At 39.4% G+C, this 18,865-nt stretch overlaps 1 protein-coding gene across 1 annotated transcript; it reads right to left on the reverse strand.

Moving 5' to 3' along the window:
- Window positions 1-4,171: 4,171 nt before the first annotated feature.
- LOC143847573 (putative protein phosphatase 2C 8) lies at window positions 4,172-10,063 on the reverse strand. Its single transcript, XM_077356493.1, has 3 exons — window positions 9,264-10,063; window positions 6,814-6,919; window positions 4,172-4,645 (listed from the first exon to the last, which is right to left on the reverse strand). The coding sequence occupies exons 1-3, from the start codon at window positions 9,978-9,980 to the stop codon at window positions 4,338-4,340; spliced, it is 1,131 nt and encodes a 376-aa protein (XP_077212608.1). The 5' UTR covers window positions 9,981-10,063; the 3' UTR covers window positions 4,172-4,337.
- Window positions 10,064-18,865: the final 8,802 nt, after the last annotated feature.

Below are 18,865 nucleotides of genomic sequence, written 5' to 3' on the forward strand. Positions count from 1 at the left end.
GATTTCGACCGAAATTTCTAGGTCCGAAACCAAAATTTTAAACCTTGATAACAACAGCAGCAAGCAAAAAGAAAAAAGAAAAAAAAACTCCATTTGAACATTTATAACCACTTGTCATAAAACTCAAGCATTCATATATGAGTTAAGTGAAGCTATATATATATATATATATATATATATATATAACCATTCAATCTACAAGCAATTCTTTGGTACAAATGATATCATCTGATAGGTATAATTTTCTAGTCGAGTTATCTCTACAATATGGCTTACGCTCCAGGCCCAACGGGGTAAAAAATCCAAAGAATGCAGCTCCACAACCTGGGTCCTTTGTGATGCCCATTTATTCTATTTTTGCTATTTGTGCGGCTAAAATGAGAAAATATGAGATTTTCCTTGGAGTACGCAGGGTGAAGGAGAAAAATTAAAATGTTAGCTGTTTGCATCAAATGTTGCTTGCAAGGAAGGGTCTCTAGAATAGGGACTGGGTTACAACTTACAAGTAGTGTAATTAAATTATAGAAATAAGCTAATGTTTGTACGGACCAGAACGTCGGTTTTTTTGCCCATTTATTTGAATCTTGAATTTAAAGAAGCAGTGGCAGACCCATCAGAGTGCATTTGCCATTGGTTTTTTTTTTGTCATTGGTGCTCTTTCTGACTTCTACATATTTCACGGCTCCACTGAAAATTCTTGATGCCCTTATCGTACTCTAGCTTGGTAGGTCTGAAAGAGTTTACTAGGAATCCAGACAAAGTATGCGTTTATTATTCGTTAAGGACTGCTAGCAAACCAGAAATCCGTTTTGTAATTAAAAAAAGGGGGAGTGATAAATCGACTCCCAAATATGATAAATCGACTCCCCATGTGTCTTTCTCTCTGCTCTGGGTTAGAGAGAGAAAGAGGAGAGAGATAGACACATGGGGAGTCGATTTATCATTTTGGGGGGTCGATTTATCACTGTCCTAAAAAAAATACAGGATTCATCGTTCTCTGTCTCTCTCTTTGTTTTTTTTTTTTTTTGGAATGGCAGACGGGATTAGTTGTTGTGACACATGCTCAAGAAGACCACACAAAACACTGTTAGAATGACGAGATCATCGGTCATTTTCATTTTTGTCTTTATTTACCCAACTAAGTTCCTTTTTCGCAAGTGTTTTCTTTGTTGGATGTTTGTTATGACACATGCTGAAGCATTAGGGTTTTCATGTTGTTGGATAACCCAAAATGTTACTTTCCAAAATTCTCAAATTCCAAAATAAACAGTAAAAAAGTTAGTAGAGGATTGGGAAAAATGTCACTTTCGATTCGATTAATTATCATGATACTCTTAATTGTTTAATATGGAATCAAGGGTAAAATATAGAAAGCGAAGGTATAAAGGAGACGATTTGACATAAAAACGATTTCATGCCCCTCCTGACTTCTTCTGCATTCTCTCTTCTTTTTATCCAAAACGTGTTACACATTTTGTGGGGGCGTTGGTTTCACGCTATTCTTTTCCATTTGAGGACATTGACAAAGGACTAGAAAAAGGGAAATGATATTCCCGCCCTTTTATTTTTTTTGGGCTGCTCCCTTGTAGTGTAAAAAGAGTAGCCATAATACACTATGTTAACCTCTTTGTTTAGGCTCGATGGATCTAGGATCTAAGATTTAGGATCATCCGACCAAGGTACTCTTCATTTGGCTGAACTTATGGTTGTCATTCGGATCAATTGATATACTCAAGTAAACGAAGCAGATGAGAGAACAAAGATCATCCAGTTCTAGATTTGGAAGTCAGCTCAGGGAGAGGCAGATTGTCTAGCTCCGTTGCTCGTGCCGGAGTTGATCATCAATTGCTTGAGATCTTAAGTCCTGTTCGTTTCAGATTGTGACAGCCTATGGTGATGGCCCCAACTGATTGTTGGCCCAAAATTAAACACAACTTTGAGCTAATAATCAGTTGGGGCCCTCACCATCGGGTGTCACAATCTGAAACGAACAGGGTCTTAGACTTTTTACCTCCTTGGTTGTGATTCTTTCAGTTTTCTTGTGCTTTTTTGTATTCTTGTTGCATTCTGATTCCATTTCAAAAAGAAAGGAGAGACTTAAGATCAGTTGACATGAGCAATATGCCAAACTAGTGACGGTCGACAAAATTTATCGACTCATCAGTATACATGGGGAGTGAGTCCATGTCTTAAAATTACTATCTCGAAGGAAAACGTTGTTTTACTTTGAGAAAATGTTAGTTGTTTCCATCTTTGAAATGCTAACCTTAGGTTTAGCCTTGCATTTTAGGCAATTTAAGTTGGAAACTAATCGTTTAAATTTGGAAAGATACTTAAGTTCAGAAATTGCACTAAATGGCTTGCTATTCCAGTGCCTAAGATTCCAAACGAGTTTGGCTAAGCTTAGAAAGTTCTATGGGAGCTCTCTTGGCCTATATTGGTCCCTCTTCCTCTGACCACGAATCTCCAACTCTTTAGAGGGTATTCACGTGAAGGAGAAGGTTTCCCATAAGCCAGGTAGTGAGGAGAAGGACGAGAAGAACAAGGGGTGTTTTTAGGCCAATTCCGTGCTCAGAAAAGCGAACATCTTCATCCAATTTAAAGCTTCGAAGACTTGGCCATGGTGAAAGGTATTTCTAACATTACACTTCGAGTTTTTCTTTATTTTTCATTGCCAAAGGTCCAAATGGATCATAAAGTAATGTTTTAGAATAACTTTCTTTATTTTTCATTGCCAAAGATCCAAAGGGATCATAAAGTAATGTTTTAGAATAACATAAAAGGACAAAGAAGATTGTGCAAGCAAGGACATGGCCATTTTATCGTATTTATTTGCCCCACTGCTTCTTTATCTTGTGTATACATGTGAAACCCGTGGGTTTGCTAGCCCCATACAAAATAAACAATCATATAATATAAACGCGAGGGGGATTTTTGAATTGCAAAAATCAGATGTTGGAATCAGCATCCTATTTCAATTTCACCCGATTCCGATGTTTAGTTCAAAAAATGAACAAAAATGGGGATGGAAATAACAAAGAGGCAAAATTGAAGGAGGAAGGGTGACATCCCAAGAGGTAGGATCCCGTCTCAATCATAATGAAATTTTTATTGGACTTTCTAATTAATTATTTCCATTTCATTTACAGAGTAATCAAAACTCTATAGATCAGACGGCTAGGATCATCCTATGAAAATGATTTTAGGGCACAACCTATTTACATTGTGGCCCATCAAATAGACGGTTTGGATCATCTTATGGTGTGGGCTCTACGGTCCATTTTGAAAAATAAGGGGTGAATATTGTAATAGAAGGGGGTGAATTTATCACTGCCCTTCTAATAATCACTAATTTCTAAATAAAAAGGGAAATGATATATTCGCCGTTTTTCCTTCCCGGGGCCAACCATTGGTTGTTTCACATGGTATCAGAGCAAAGGTCCTGAGTTCAAAACTCAGGAATCCTCGATATTTAAAGTCCACGAATGAGGTGAACGCCATAAAAAAGATATTTAAAGTCCACCTGTAACCCACCCACACCACCACCCCCCCCACCCCCCCCCCCCCCCCCCCCCCAAGACAAAAGAGGGGCCACACGAGGTGAGGGGGTGTCGAAGTATAAATCATTAAATTACACCAACTCCAACAGGCTTTTGGTGTAATTGGTTGTTTCACATAAATACACTAGAGGAGCTTTGCCCAGAGAAGAAAAAGGGCGAATATCACTTCCTCTAAAATAAAAAAAACTCTTGAAAAAAGAAACTTAACCACCAAAGAAACTAAAATCTAATAAACCAAGTTTTCTTTGGGGATGTGGTTTTACATTCGGGATGTGTTTGCCTGCCACCTTCTCCGAATTCCACTATGAAACCACCGACATTTGATAGAAAAAAGGGCGAGATTTCTTATTCAACACGAAATTAAATCGGGTTGGCCTTTTCGAAACCTTACCCAACCAAAGTCTTAGTTGGTTCGAATCGCAATAAAATCATGATGGGGGCAACAAAATCACCATAAAATAATGGTGACCGGTTAGATAAGAATAAAATTATGATAAAATTAGTAAGACAGGGTCGGGTTAAGTCGTATCAGGCTTCCCAAAGCCTCCACCCTAACCCAAACCGAAATCAAATCGAAACACTACCGAACCCTGAATAAAGGCCAACCCAACTCAAGCCAAATTTGGGTTAAACCTGTCCGGTTCCGGTTAAGCCCGACCCAATTTGCATCCCTTCATATTTTTGAAGATTCTCTCTTTACAACAATTGATTTAAAAAAAAATACAACCTTTTAAAATCGAAGAGAGGAAACGAGAGCCAAACAGGAGACAGGTATAGCTATAGATTACCACTTGATTTGCTTAACTCGACCACTATGACACTTATGTTGTCTCTACTCCCCCGAACCATTGCAAGCTCAGCCAACACGGCCGCAGCCTTGGCGGCCCCACCTCCACTCACCGTCTTTGCGAACTTCTTCGGGCCCTGACCGGAGAAACACCGCCTTGCAACCTCACAAGCCATCTCATTTGACACCACATCCCACAATCCATCACTCGCCAAAATCAAGAACTCGTCCTTCGCAGTTCTCTCGCATATAATCACCTCCGGGGTAGAAATTACGTAAGGTTTCATGTAATGATCTCCTGCACCATCTCTACTTACATTAGGATTCAATTAAAAAAAAAGTCTTATTTCCTAAAAGCCCTTTTTTCTCAAACTAAGAAAGCATATTTCTCAAATGTTCAATTTTTTTTATGGGCAGCGATAAATCGACTCCCAAATATCTTAAATCGACTCCCATGTGTCTTTCTCTCTCCTCTTGGTTAGAGAGAGAGAGAGAAAGACACATGGGAGTCGATTTAAGATATTTGGGAGTCGATTTATCACTCCCCTTTTTTCTCTATGGGTACTCACTTTATTAAAAGCAGTATGGCCTATACCATAAGAGGATGAACCAAACCGGCCTTTAGATGGGCTGATCAACCCTCATATTCAGATGGGAGAGTTAGGATCAACCAATGGAAATGATTTTTGGGGCACAACCTATTTAGTCTGTGGCCCGTCTAATGGATGGTTAGATCATCGTCCTATGATGCAGGCCATACCGTAGTTTTAATAAAGTGAGGAGTGCGATCATCAAGATCATAGAAATACAGTAGTGATCATCAAAATACAGTAGTGCTGATAACATTGCCCTTTTTTATTTATCTGATATTTTTTTTTGTATTTTCGCTTTTTATATGTTTCCGTCTTTTAGGAGTGTCAATGGACCGATGGAACGTAGGCTCTGTTCACTTGTTTTCCCAGGAAAGGAAAAGAAAATATTTCTTGGGAATCTGACGTGGCATTAGGAAAAGAAATCCAGGGAATCTGTGCAGGAAAAGATTTCCCTGGACTGTTTCTGGACTGTTCACTTGCGCAGGAAAAGGTTTCCAGGAAAACTGCTTGCCCTTCTTTTTGCACTAGTTTTCCAGGAAAATGAAATCCGTGTGTTTTTGGTCGGAAATGAAATCCCTAAAAGGCGGGAAAATGGGCTTTTCCATGTCTTTTTTTACTTATTGCAGAAATTCCACGTGTAATTCTATTAATTCTATTTTCATTGGAAAGCATGTGAACACCAGAATTCTGTCTTGTCAAGGACAAAAGAGGCTGTTTTCCAGGGATTTACTTTCTAGGGAACGCAAGTGAACAGAGCCATACAAGATTTAGGCACAGCAACTGGATCCGGGAAAGTGTCCATTGGATTCATATTCTAAGGTTCAAAATTATTTCGGATTGTTACCCTGGCTTGGGCACAAAATCTGATGAAAGATGCTGGATCCGAATAGATGGCACCAACATACGATAGTATTCAATGGGAATAATATTAAAAAAATTCTACGAGTATCCAATGGAGTTCGTTTGTAACTATTCCCAACTGGTAACCTTATAATATTAAAAAATTCCAACCAAATATGACAAATCCCCCCCTCCCCACTAAGCCCCACGAAGAGCTAGGACTGACAATATCTTTATGCATATTTTTAGGCTAGGATTTATGCATATTTTTAGGCTAGGATACTGGCACTTAACATGTTTTGATAATTGCAATAACTCACGTCTTTTCTTATTTAAACAACTGTCAAAAGTTATTACAATTCCCAAAGGGAAGTGATCTATCCGCCTCTTTTGATCGCCATGAACACCCGCCGGTGTTTGTGGCAATCAGGGGCATTGACTTCTTTTGACATAAGTACAACAGCCCCCTGGTGATCAAAAGGGGCGTATGTATCATTTCCCTTCCAAAAAGATCTAAAAATCCAACAGCAAGTTGAGTTAAGATATGGATGTGCTGATATCATTCCCCGTTTTCATTATCAATTTCTCATATTATCACCCCTCCCCCTTCCCCACCCCCAAAAAAAAATTAAAATAAAATAAAATAACTTTAACTTTTTAAGATTTTGCTTGTGAAATTATTGAATCCGTACTCTTGCTGCGCCGAGAGGATGATAGCCACAGTGAGACATGGCCAGAATCCTACGAGGCAGGAGTGACGAATTTTCTACAATGGCCGAAAGCCTAACGTAGCAATGCCGTGTGGAGGTAAAAGGCCCACGGGTCGTGAACTTCTTTTCTAACTCTCCGCCCTTCCATGGCATGAAACTTTCATTTTGTCGGGAAAGTGAAATGATACATTCACCCTTTTGTTTTTTGCTTGGGACTATCCCCTTCTAGAGTAAAAGAGCAGTCTTTAATACACTAGAGAGGGCTGTCCCAACTAAGAAAAGGGGGCAACTATACCACATGATAATAGTGAGAATATACGTACCAATGGATCTAGAAGTAGCAAGCACCCCTAAAACCCGATAACCATCCCAATTGATAACCCTTCCACCAGCTGCTTCCACCCTTTCCATCTCATCTGGCCTGTCAGGCTACGTATGAAAAGGGCACTGTTTCAACTCAATTTCAAGTATAAAAGTAAGAAAATTCCATAACAGCAGCAAACCATAGAGTTCATTAGTAACTAAGGAGAGTGTTATTGTAGTATGAAGATTTTGTTAAAAAGAATTTACTAGACAAACATCTCTTTATTTGCTGCAATTTCGTTTTAGATATGTAGACAAATCTGACGGCCCAAAACCAACCTGATCACGTGCGAAGGGAAAAATAATAAAGATGTTGACAACTATGCCTTTATCCACTAGGTGAGAACCAATCTTCCACATGAGAAAGAAATAATAAAAGGATTACAAAAGGAAACTCACAAACTGAAACGCTTTTCCTTTGTCTTTCAGAGAAGGCCTTACACTTCTCTTCACAAGAGTTCACAAGAGAAATAACAAAGAGGAAGCATCCTCCTCCCAATAGAAAACCTCATTTGCTCTCTTCTCTTTCATCCCTCATTCCATAAGGTAATGGATACCTTATATAAATTAGCTCTACTTCCCTCGGTCTCTCGCCCCCCCCCCCCCAAGTACAACTAAGATACACAATTGACAAGACACCTTTCCAATAATTTGAAGCAAACTTCAAGCTATGTCAAACTTGCCGATTATTTAACTTAAGGTTATTGACCAACTCGATCTCCTAGGTTGAGTGCTATGTATTTGTCTATTTCGAGTTTTGGTTTTCCCCCCTCATGGGTTCCGAGTTAGGGATGGTATCTTTATCTTTATCTAACAAACCAGTATGTGTCCCCCGCCAAACCCAGCTTACCTACCAAAAAAAATTAATAATTCAGGCTATGTTGATGCCTCTAAAACTTATTTGCATATATAATCTTATCAGGGCTCTCCCCGGCGACCTACTTCATTCCAGTTGTCCTGGGCCCGTGACTGAATACTGCATCATGACGAGGGGAGAGGTTGAGCGCTTGTTTCTTTATTAGGGGGTGGGCGTAGAGATGTGCCCAATACGAACAAACATAACTTCCTCGTAGGTCGTTAAATCAATCATTCATTGGGACAAAATTGATAGAAACCTACATTTGTAATTTGATTGTTTTCAACAGTACTATAACAAAGTTAATTTGAATCGGATCCACCTATGTCAACCTGTGTTTGTGTCACAATCCATTTGAACCCTAAATCAGTTGTATCCTCTTCATTGGATCAGCGGATCCTATTCTCTGTATGTGTTGTCACAATCAACCCTAAATCAGTTGAGTCGGTGGATCCTATTCTCCGAATGGGTTGTCACAATCCCATTAAGAATCAGAGCATCCACGCATTAAGAATCAGTAATTTGCATTATATATAATTGCCTTATCGATCAGTAACTTGCATTATAATTGCCTTATCGAATTTCCTTATGAATTTGTTTTTTTCGCTTTATTGAATACGATTAAAGGGTATCATTCTATGGAGAAGATTTTATTAGAGAATAAAATTAGATCTGAATTAGAGAATAAAATTAGATCTTTTTACGGGTCCACACTATCTACATCAGGCCTAACAAAATGAATGGTTGGGTCACCAAAAAAAAAAATGCGGCCACCAGTATTTTTTTCGGGTTGCATGTTCGTGCATAGCCGTCCACCATATAAATTCTCTTGCATTAGATAGGGTCTTTTTTTTAATTTTCTATGAGATATTGATATTTTTTATGAGTGAGTGGAACTTTGATCATTTTCTTTTTATTTCCCCATGATATATGAGTATTTTTTTATATTCCAAGAGATAGGTGTATTTAACACTTTCTATGAGATATAAGTATTTCTTTCACTTTTCATGAGATATAAGTAGGGGTATTTTCGTTATCGTTTATGAGATAAGGGGTATTCTCGTTATTTTGTCATGGTGGGGTATTTTTGTAAAAACCAAACCCTACCCCACCGAAACCTCTTTCCCCACCGAAACCTCTTTTGTTGAAATTGTAACTGTGGAAATAAAGTCTCGATTACAATCGTTGCTCCAGTAATAAATGTGTTTGAGGATATAAGCGTGGGGTTGCATGAAAATAGGTGCTTTAAGTACTCTTGAAACCCAAGAGGAAAAAGACAAGTTGAGTTTGTACAATTATTAAAACAATCTTGTGCTGATGTCATTTCCCTAAAATTTTCATCTACTTATATTGGTGCGACCATGTTTTGATAATTGCACGAACTCACCTTGTCTTTTACTGATCGACAGCTATCAAAGGTTATCACAAAAAAATTGTTACTTGTTAGAAGCCAATTAAAAATTGACAGACAAGCTAAGTTTGTGCAATTACTAGAACTTAGCAGTGCCAATATTAATACCCAAATGTTTTGCAATAACAAAGAGGGAAAATCACCTTGTGGTCTCGAGAAAGCGGCACCGCCACACCGGCACGGGACAAGACCGCTCTAGAATCCCCACAATTAGCCACGACAACATTCCTCGTCCCAACTAGCCCCACCACAGCCGTCGATCCAATCGTCTTAATCAAATCTACGGCTCCCGCCTCTCCACCAACTTCCTCATCCATCTTCCAAAAGCAACCCTTCAACACCTCCTCCCAATCCACTTCTCCGCCGGAGATTCCACCGCCGACCACATTCCAGCGATCCTCTATCTCCCTCTTCAGAACATGGTGGAGCCGATCCCGGCACGCATTCGCAACAAGACACCCCGCATGCCCATCATACACACCAAAAAAATCGTACCCATCTAGGGAATCTCCGGCACCGATAAATCCCGGAACCACCGTCACCGCATCCTCCATGTCCCTCCTCCGACCGCAAACCGATACCGACCCGTGCGAACGGCACGAAATATTCCTATCCTTTTCCCCGATAACCTCGCCGGTGGCGACCAAGATTCCCACCGGAATATTCCCCTCGGAGATTCCTTCCAGATCCGACGAGGATGATGACGTGGACAATGATGACAGCGTGGCAGCACTCTCCGAGCTGCTGCTCAACTCATCATCCTCCTCCATCTCTCTATTCGTTTTAAGAGAGAGACGAATTTTCTTAGCACGCCTTTTCCTGCTATTGATACTCGCGCGCTTGACGGAAAACAATTTCATATGCCCACCGGTTTCCGGCAACAAACCCCCTCCGGTATATTTTTCCGGCCACCATTCAAGAAAAAAAAAACATTTGCCCTTTGCTCTGCATCACGTGTACATATACATGCATGAGAAAGGAAATGGGTTTGGGTTGGGTTAATAACAGCCGTTGGATTAAATAAGATGGGTTAGATGAGCGCCAGTTGTGAGTGAAGGAACAGAGCATGTGCTGAAATCGCATCTCAACGTGGATCTTTTGGGAGGAGACGTGGACGGCTGAGAATCCATCAAGAACACGTGGCGAAGTGCTTGTTGCGTTGTTAGTTTGTGTTCGGCGGGAGATACTTTCTTTCTCAGTTTTCGTTTCACAGAGTGGGTCCCACATAGGGTTTCGAGAAAGGGGTAACGTGGCGATTCGGAAGGCGTGGGAAAATGAATGCGTCTTTTTTTACTTTTGCCGAATGTTTGACTCGTGGCATTTTCGAAGCCCTGTCTCACACAGTCACACGTGTCGTTCGTTTTATGGTGATGACGATTTCTGAAAATGGAAATCCCTCGGACCACCTTAATTAATACTCCCACGCTCAAATTTTATTCCGTGTTCAAATGCTACTACTAGTCAGACTACCTGAATTAATACTCCCAGCCTAAAATTTTCTCCATGTAGACTAGTCTTTGCATAGTACAAGCGGGTGGAATAGGGAAGAAAAAGGGGGCTAAGGAATCGTATTCAATGGATAAAATTGCCATAACAAAATTAGGGAAGGTAGCATATTAAGATAAAACAATACTGACATGATAACCGAATTGGGAACCGAGAATGGAACAGAACAATTAGCATCTTCACACGTATGATAATATTAACCTCCTTTTTTTTTGCTTTTTCTCAAAATAGCAAAACTACCCCTCTGTGTGAAGTGTGGCGTGTAGGGATTTGATCGGTTCCAATGTCGGTCAGGCACCCGGTCTCCTTAGTCGCACTACCATAAATTAATGAGAGCAGAGGTGAGAAGGATTCGTGGAAAGTCCGGAATTGCGAGTCTTCTATGGAGGTTAAAGATGGTGTTGACATGGGTTTGTCAGGCTTTTAGGTGAGAAGGATTCCAGAGGCTCGGGCATTCAAAATGGGATTCATCTTGTTGGCAGATTTTTATCCAATGAAAAATGACAAAAATACCCCTACAATAGAAAATGATAAAATACCTGTCTCGTGAAAAATAAGGTAGGGGCATTTCACTCATTTTTCATAAGATATGGGGAATTTTTGTCATTTTTCATGTTATAGGTGCATTTTATCATTTTCTATGAAGTAGGGATAGTTTTGGTCATTTTCCATGTGCGATGGGTAGTTTGAACATTTTTAAAACCAAAATACCCCAGTATCACGTAATATGACCAAAATACCCTTATCATAGAAAATAATAAAATACATAACTCATTGAGGTGGGGGGGGGGGGGGGGGGGGGTACTTTATTATTTGGTATGAGGTAGGGGTTTTTTTTTTTTTTTTTCATTTTCATGAGATCGGGTTATTTTGTTCATTTTCCATGAGATGAGGATATTTTACTGATTTATATCGGGGGTATTTTATCATTTTTATTAGAAAGACGTATTTTTGTTATTTTCTATGAGATAGGTATTTTATCATTTTCAATGTGTTAAGGCTATTTTGGTCTTAGTTTTTCATGGGATACATGTATTTTCTCATAAGTTATGTATCTTTCCTCATTTTCCATGGCCGGGATTGGGTACTTTGTCATCTTGATCACTAGATGGGTATTTTTATCATTTTTATAATTGCTCATTCCAAGAGAAATGAGCATTTTGGTCATTTTATGAGACCAAGAAACTTCAGTCATTTTTTTATGATATATGATAAACTTTGCTATTTTCTATGAGATATGATCATTTTGCCCATTTTCCATGAGAGGGATAGTTTTTGTCATTTTCCGTGAGATATGGGATTTGAAACTTTCTCATGTTTTGGATGATTTACGAAGCTCATTCATAACTTCGTACACGCATTTGGGGGAACTCTCAACTATAATGGGGTATTTTAGAGTTCACAAAACTGTAGCACATGACTAACGAAATATTTTAGAGTTTCCCGGAAAAGTCGCACACAACTAACTCACAACTCATAAAATCTAAGCGCAGTACTATGAAATCTCACACGACTAAACCCCTACAATTTACCTGCAAATGTAGGCGGAAAAGATAGAACCACGAGCTCTCAAAACAAAGTTTTGATGAATTTTACTTTGGTGGGTAACATTTTAAAACTGATTGAAACTGGTATGTGATACAGGGTATTTAAAATTTGCACATAATCTAAATAATAGTTTTGTAAATGGTAGTCGTTGGCATCCAGAGAGGCCTTAATGCCCCATAGGGGTGCAACTTGGGTCGGGTTCCACCCGAACCTGACGGGTTCAACCCGAATTTGGGTTGGGTTAGGTTAAGCTGTTTCACAAATCGGGTTGGGTTGAGCTGGGAAAAACCAACCCGAATTGGAAATCGAGTTGGGTCAGGTTGGGTGTCGAGCAACCCGACCCGAAACCCGAATTGTCATTGTTGAATACCAAAATACTTTGAATATGCATTGAAAATAATGGGGCAATCTCTTTTCCCCAAAAGTAGACAAATGTTATGCACTTTTTTTAGACAACCAGTACTTCTCTTACCATTTTTAACTTCTCCCAATGCCAAAAAATAAAGTAGGTTTTCCTCTCTTGCTACACGTGTAGAACAATGTAAGAAAGTTTACTTTTTTTAATGACTTATATTTATAACCTCTTTTCCAAAAGACATTTACTCAATTATACCCTAGGGACACCCGTTTTTTACTTCTAATACCTACGGGTGTTCATTATTCGGTTATAACCGAATAACGAACCGAACCGAATTGGCTCGGTCGGTTCGGTTTGGTTTTTTTTCTTTTCGGTTCGGTTTCGGTTTTTTTTTTTTTTTTGAAATTCGCTTATTCGGTTTCGGTTATCTCAAAAAAAAATCGATTAACTGAAATAACCGAAATTTTGATAAATACCATTATTATTATTTTTTTAAAAGTGCTATATGGGCACTCCGTAGGATGATCAAAACCGTCAATTTGATTGATCACAACTTAATTAGGGTGTGCTTTAAAAATCATTTCGATTGGATGATCCTAGCCCTCCGATCGAAACCGGGATTTTGTTTTTTCCCTCTTTTTCTCACACAATTCGGTTAAGCGAAATAACCGAATTTTTTATCTGTTCGGTTTCGGTTCAGTTTTTTAAAATTTTGGTTCGGTTTCGGTTACTGAAATTTGATAACCGAAATTATTTCGATTATCAAATTTCGGCTATTTCGGTTCGGTTATAACCGAATAACCACCCCTACTAATACCGGATAAGGCAGGTAAGCTAATTGGGTTTTTAAAAACCACTTGATAGAGGTAGGAACGAGGGTATTTTTGTAATTTTCAAAAACCACTTGAGTTTCTTCTCCCCTCTGAAATCGGGTTGCGTAGGGTTGAGGAAATTGGAAATTGGATTGGATCGGGTTGAACTCATCCGGATTGCAAATTGGGTTGGGTTGGGAAAATGGGATCCTTGGGTTGGCCTCAACCCGACCCAACCCGAGTTGCACCCCTTGCCCCCATTTACAAATAGGGATTTGCTAGCGTCCATTGCATATGGCATTTCGCGGAGCATCTGTTGCATGGGAGAGAGCTGCCACATTAAATGAATTAAATTAATGAGACAAAATCTGAGCCTATGCGGCTGCTCTCTCATGCAACAGACGCTCTGGGAAATGCCTTCTGCAATGGATGCTAGCAAATCCCTTACAAATAAGATTAAAGAAACATGAGCTTAAAAATTAATATAACGTATTTAATAGCTACAAATAAAAGTACATCTTAAAGAAAAAATTAAAATTACAAGGTTTTAAATAATCTCAGAGACCTCCTAAGTTTTTTACCTCAAGATTGAAGAACAAAACCCTGACCAACTGAGCTAAAGGCCAGACCTGTGCCATTCGAGTTAAAATTGTTTTAACTTTCTAACTGCCCTTTACATGCAAATCTCACAATATTAGTTATTATTTCTATCACAAATTTTTTTTTATTTTTTTTTAGTGCTTTCCATGTGTAACACATGTACATTAAACTAGTGTGTGGCTGTGTGCAAATTATTTTTCTTTCCTTTGTCATTCCTCTTCTCTTTACCGGCGTGCATAGATTTTACAACTTATGAGTAACTTGGATGAGGGCCATGAGGCTGACTGTTTTATACATATGTTGATGTGGCGAGGCCCACCATTTATGCCCGTGCATAGCATGGTTGGAATACACCATAATATTCTCTAGAAGTAATATATCCGCCCCCATTTCTTTCCTAAGTCACCCCTCTAGTATTATGAGACTACTCTTTTTACACTACCCTGGGGTGACACTAGCAAGGAAAATGGGCGAATATAGCAGTTCCTTTCTTTGAGAAATTATATGGTGGCCAACCCAACATTTTACACTATGTTTTGATGTGGTAGGACCCACTATTTTACGCATTATATTATTTCATGGTGTGGAGCCCATCGTTTTACACATGGTTTGATAGTGTAGGGCCCACCGTATTACTCATGTTTTGATATGATGGGGCCTTCCATTTTATACCCATGTATGGGCTGTACCCACCATTTTACACATCATATTCTTTAATGGTGTGGAGCCCGTGGTCTTACACATGCTCTGATGGTGTGGATCCCACCGTTTTACCCATGTACGATGGCGTGGAGCCAATGGTTTTACACATGTTTTGATGTGGTGTGGTCCTCCATTTTATACCGTGTACAGCATGGGTGGGACTCACTATTTTACACATCATATTTTATGGTGTGGAGCCTGCCATTTACACCTCATTTTAATGGGATGGTGCCCACCATTTCACACCTCATATTTTCATGGGTGTGCCCCTACCATCTTCCATCCCAACCATGCATTGGGGTGATGCCCACCGGTTTACACCATGTTTTGATGGGATGGAGCCCACCCTACATAGGCTAGGTGTAAGCCCAAGGGTTGTACTTGGGCTTACACCATGGATCAATAGCTTGAATCAATTTGAAGATCAATGAATAGGAAAGTTATGAAGATTCATGAAGATGAAGATCAAGACTCGAAGACCTGAAGAAGATTGAATTTGAAGAACCAAGTCAAGTATTAGATTGTATAAATCTAATCGCCCACTTAAAGTCACTTAGAGGTACTCAAAGGAAGTTAATATATCTAAAACGAACCTAATAAATCATGTGGACCAAAGCCCAAGTGCCAAAGAGAGCTTGAAATGGAAAAAATGAACCAAATTGTCACTTACTTTGTTGACCAAAGGTTATTATCTTATGGATAATGGCTCTAGGAAATTTGATAATAATTTTAAAATTATTTTTAACAGAAAGTAGACTCTCTTAGCTTTCCGGAATGCATAATATCATTGAAATTCGATAAGAAACAATGGAGATACGAATTTTCTAAGATAGCTGCACAAAGCAGGAAAAATCCAATAGCTTGTCTTAGAGCAACCAAAGGATGATCGGGCGACCGAATTGGACACCCGGACACCAATTTTTTGATTTTTATATATCCTAATGGCTGGTTCCTTGGGCGCCCAAGTTGCAACTAGGTTGACCGTTGGAGATCTAAAACGGCTAGTTTTGGTCCCTTTGTTCTATATAAAGGGGTCTAAGTCCTTTAAACCTTGAAGACACACTTTTAACACTTATTTGAAGGTACATTTGAGTGCAAACACCCTTTTGGTCTCTATTTGAAATCATTCGAGGGATTAGGTGTATGATTAACTTGTAATCTTTTGTGTCAAAGCTTTCATTAGCTAGTCTTTCTTTTCTTTGTACTTGGTGGAGGGAACCTTGCCAATCCTCGAAATGAGCAGGGTGTTAAAGCTCGGACGAGAGTATGAGGCATTGATTCAACCTCGTAAATAGTTGAGCTTGGTCGAAAGCTTGTAAACGGTTTGGTCTTCACCCGTAAAAAGGTCGGGTTAGTGAAGCCACGAATGGGACATCTTTGTGGAGTAGATGTAGGCTGGTTTTGGTTTGAACTACTATAAAAATCTTCGTGGACTCTCTCCTCACTCTTTTTATTATCTTCTTTGCTTAATTACTTTGTTCTTTGCTTTAATTTTTAATTAATCCTTAAAAGGAACAAAAGTTTTTAATAACCCAATTCAACCACGCTTCCCTCTCGGGTTGCCCCTTGGGCTAACAGTAGGTCCAACCATTTCAAACCTCATATTTTAAGTGGTTGGGCCCACCATTTCACAGTTCATGTTTAGATCAGCGGGGCTTGCCATCTCCAGCCAAACCCACTCCTTCTTTTGATGGGTGAATAATGTGGGGGCTGATAGCGAAATCAATGGGTTGAATTTAGAATGGGTTTGCGGAATTTATCAAGTAGAAGGGCAGCAGATGGCTCTATTATGGAGGGTCAAAAAGAGCAGCAGATGGCTCTCTTATGGAGGGTAACAGCAGCAGGTGGCTGTACTTTTCCAACCAGGAAGAACAAGCAGCAGATGGCTTGTCTTGATGGGGAAAATCAAAGGCAACTTTCCGAGGCAACCAAATTTTATTTTCAATAAAAGATATCTTAAAACGATTACATGGGTGCCATATTTATAGGCTTTTTGAAAAGAAAAATCCTACTCAATCTAAACTTCCTAATTATACTCAAACTATGAAATAAAAGAAATCCCTAAAATTTCTCCTCATCTTGGACGGCCAACTATTGTAAATTTCGTCCACCTAAATCTTCTACACCATTCACACCTCTAAAGACCTAAAGAAAAGCAACCTTCTACGAAACTTATCCTATTAAAACTCCTATAATCTCTCAGACACCTAAAAAAACTCAAAATTCCTAAAATTATTCTAGACATACACGCCCAACTCTAAATAAAATAGAATAAATTAAACCAACCCTAAAAGGACTCTTCAAATGTAGTAATTAATGTGGACCGTAGATTTGGACTCCGTCTTATTTCTTCCGATCTGACCGTTGATCAAGGTTCTGACGATCTTGACCGTTGATCTACATGATCGTGCGAGATGCACCTGCATCAGTGAGCCCCACCGTTTTACACATGTTTTGATGTGGTGAGGTCCACCATTTCATACCCATGCCATGCATAGCATGGGGGACCAACCATTTTACACATCATATTTTTTAGGCTGTTTAACCTACTGTTTTACCACGTGCTTTGACAGTGTGGAACTTACCGTTTTACACATATTTTGATGTGGTGGGCCCTCCATTTTATATCCATGCGTACAATGGGTGTGACCCACCATTTTACACATCATATGCTTTTATGATTAGAGCCCACCGTTTTACATATGTTTTGATGGTGAGGAGCCCACCATTTTACATATTTTGATGTCGTGAGTTCCACCATTTTACGCATCGTATGTTAGGGAAATGATATATTTTCCCGCCTTTCTTCCTTGGGCCATCCCTTATAGTGTAAAAAGAGTAGTCATCAATATACTGAAGAGGGTGGCCCGGGGAAGAAAAGGGGGCAAATACATCACTTTCTCCTATTTGATGGGGTGGGCTTACAATCTCCACCCAAATCCAAGCATATAGTAGAGAGCACCATTTTACACTTCATGCATAGCTTCCGTGGGGCCACTATTTTGTCTCTCATGTTTTGATGGGGTTTGGCTCCACCATCTACAGCCAAACCTATGCATAAGATGGGCCCACCAATTTACACTTTCCCTACTAAAAACTCCCTGCATCAAAAGTTAATTACCACAATCCCCATAAAATTTTCTTAGTTACAAATACCACCCATTACCTTAAATAACCTTTAAATTTTTATTTACCAATTTTGCCCTTCATTATAAATAGTGTATGCTTTTAGTTAGAAGATTAAGAAAACATTAGACAAGTTCCCCTCTATTGATGGTATTAGAAACAAATTAAAAACACTAATCTTTGAAAACCCTGTCTCCCTCTCAAAACAATAGAATCTCATTTCCCAAGTCCCGAACACCACACGGAATATCCTCCATTTGTGGTCTAGAAGCATCTCTCTCTTCCTCTCTTAACATAATAGAATCCCATCTTCCAACTAATGTTTTAAATTTCGACCGAAATATGAAATTTCGGGTTTTGGTGAAGAATGAAACTGAAATCGTGTAAACCTGAAACCTTACAAAATTTCGACTGAAATTTTGGTCCGAAACTTCAGGGAAATCCCAAAAAAATTGAAATTTTAACATCTCCTGAAATTCGATAATTTTGGGCGAAATTTTTGGACAAGATAAAATATCAATTTATTGGTTTCGTTTGATTTCGACCGAAATTTCAGTTTAGGTGAGGACTGAGTCGCATTCCGAAACTGAAATTTTAGACCTCCCAACCTACGGATTCTCCCCAACCTTTTTTTGTACAAAGTAACTCTCTATCACAGCCCTGCTCCCCCCCTCCCTTCTTGACCCATGCTATACGTAAAAGATTTGCCAAAACGTGATTAAGAGGGCTTTTTAAAATTGCGGGATAGAAGAGGGGCTGACACGTGGCACAACCTCAGCTTAAGGATTCCGCTTTACTTAGATATGTAGATGGGTGTAAAATAGAGGGGCCCACCCAATCAAAACATGAGGTGTAAAATAGTGCCCCCACCACGTCAAATTCATTAGGTGTAAATGGTGGGCCCTGCTCTACTCATGAGTTTGGTGCAGATGGTAGGTCCACCCATCAAAGCAGGAGATGTAAAATGATGGCCCCATCCTATATGCATGGACTTGCGTGGGGATGATGAGGCCCGCCACATCAAAACAATGAAATAAAAGGGTGGGCCCACCTGACGGGTTTGAGAAGAGTTAACGGGATTTTGGGCTCACAA

This window comes from Tasmannia lanceolata, unplaced genomic scaffold, assembly GCF_043159265.1.
Source record: "Tasmannia lanceolata isolate RefF3 unplaced genomic scaffold, GAP_Taslan_0.1 ptg000015l, whole genome shotgun sequence".
NCBI classification, from domain to species: domain Eukaryota; kingdom Viridiplantae; phylum Streptophyta; class Magnoliopsida; order Canellales; family Winteraceae; genus Tasmannia; species Tasmannia lanceolata.

Coding starts and splice junctions, on each gene's coding strand:
- LOC143847573 (XM_077356493.1), bottom strand. CDS start 9,980: ATGAAATTGTTTTCCGTCAAGCGCGCGAGTATCAATAGCAGGAAAAGG. Junction 6,920..9,263: donor CGCTTTCTCGAGACCACAAG/GTGATTTTCCCT, acceptor TTTCATACGTAG/CCTGACAGGCCAGATGAGAT. Junction 4,646..6,813: donor TGCTACTTCTAGATCCATTG/GTACGTATATTC, acceptor GAGATGGTGCAG/GAGATCATTACATGAAACCT.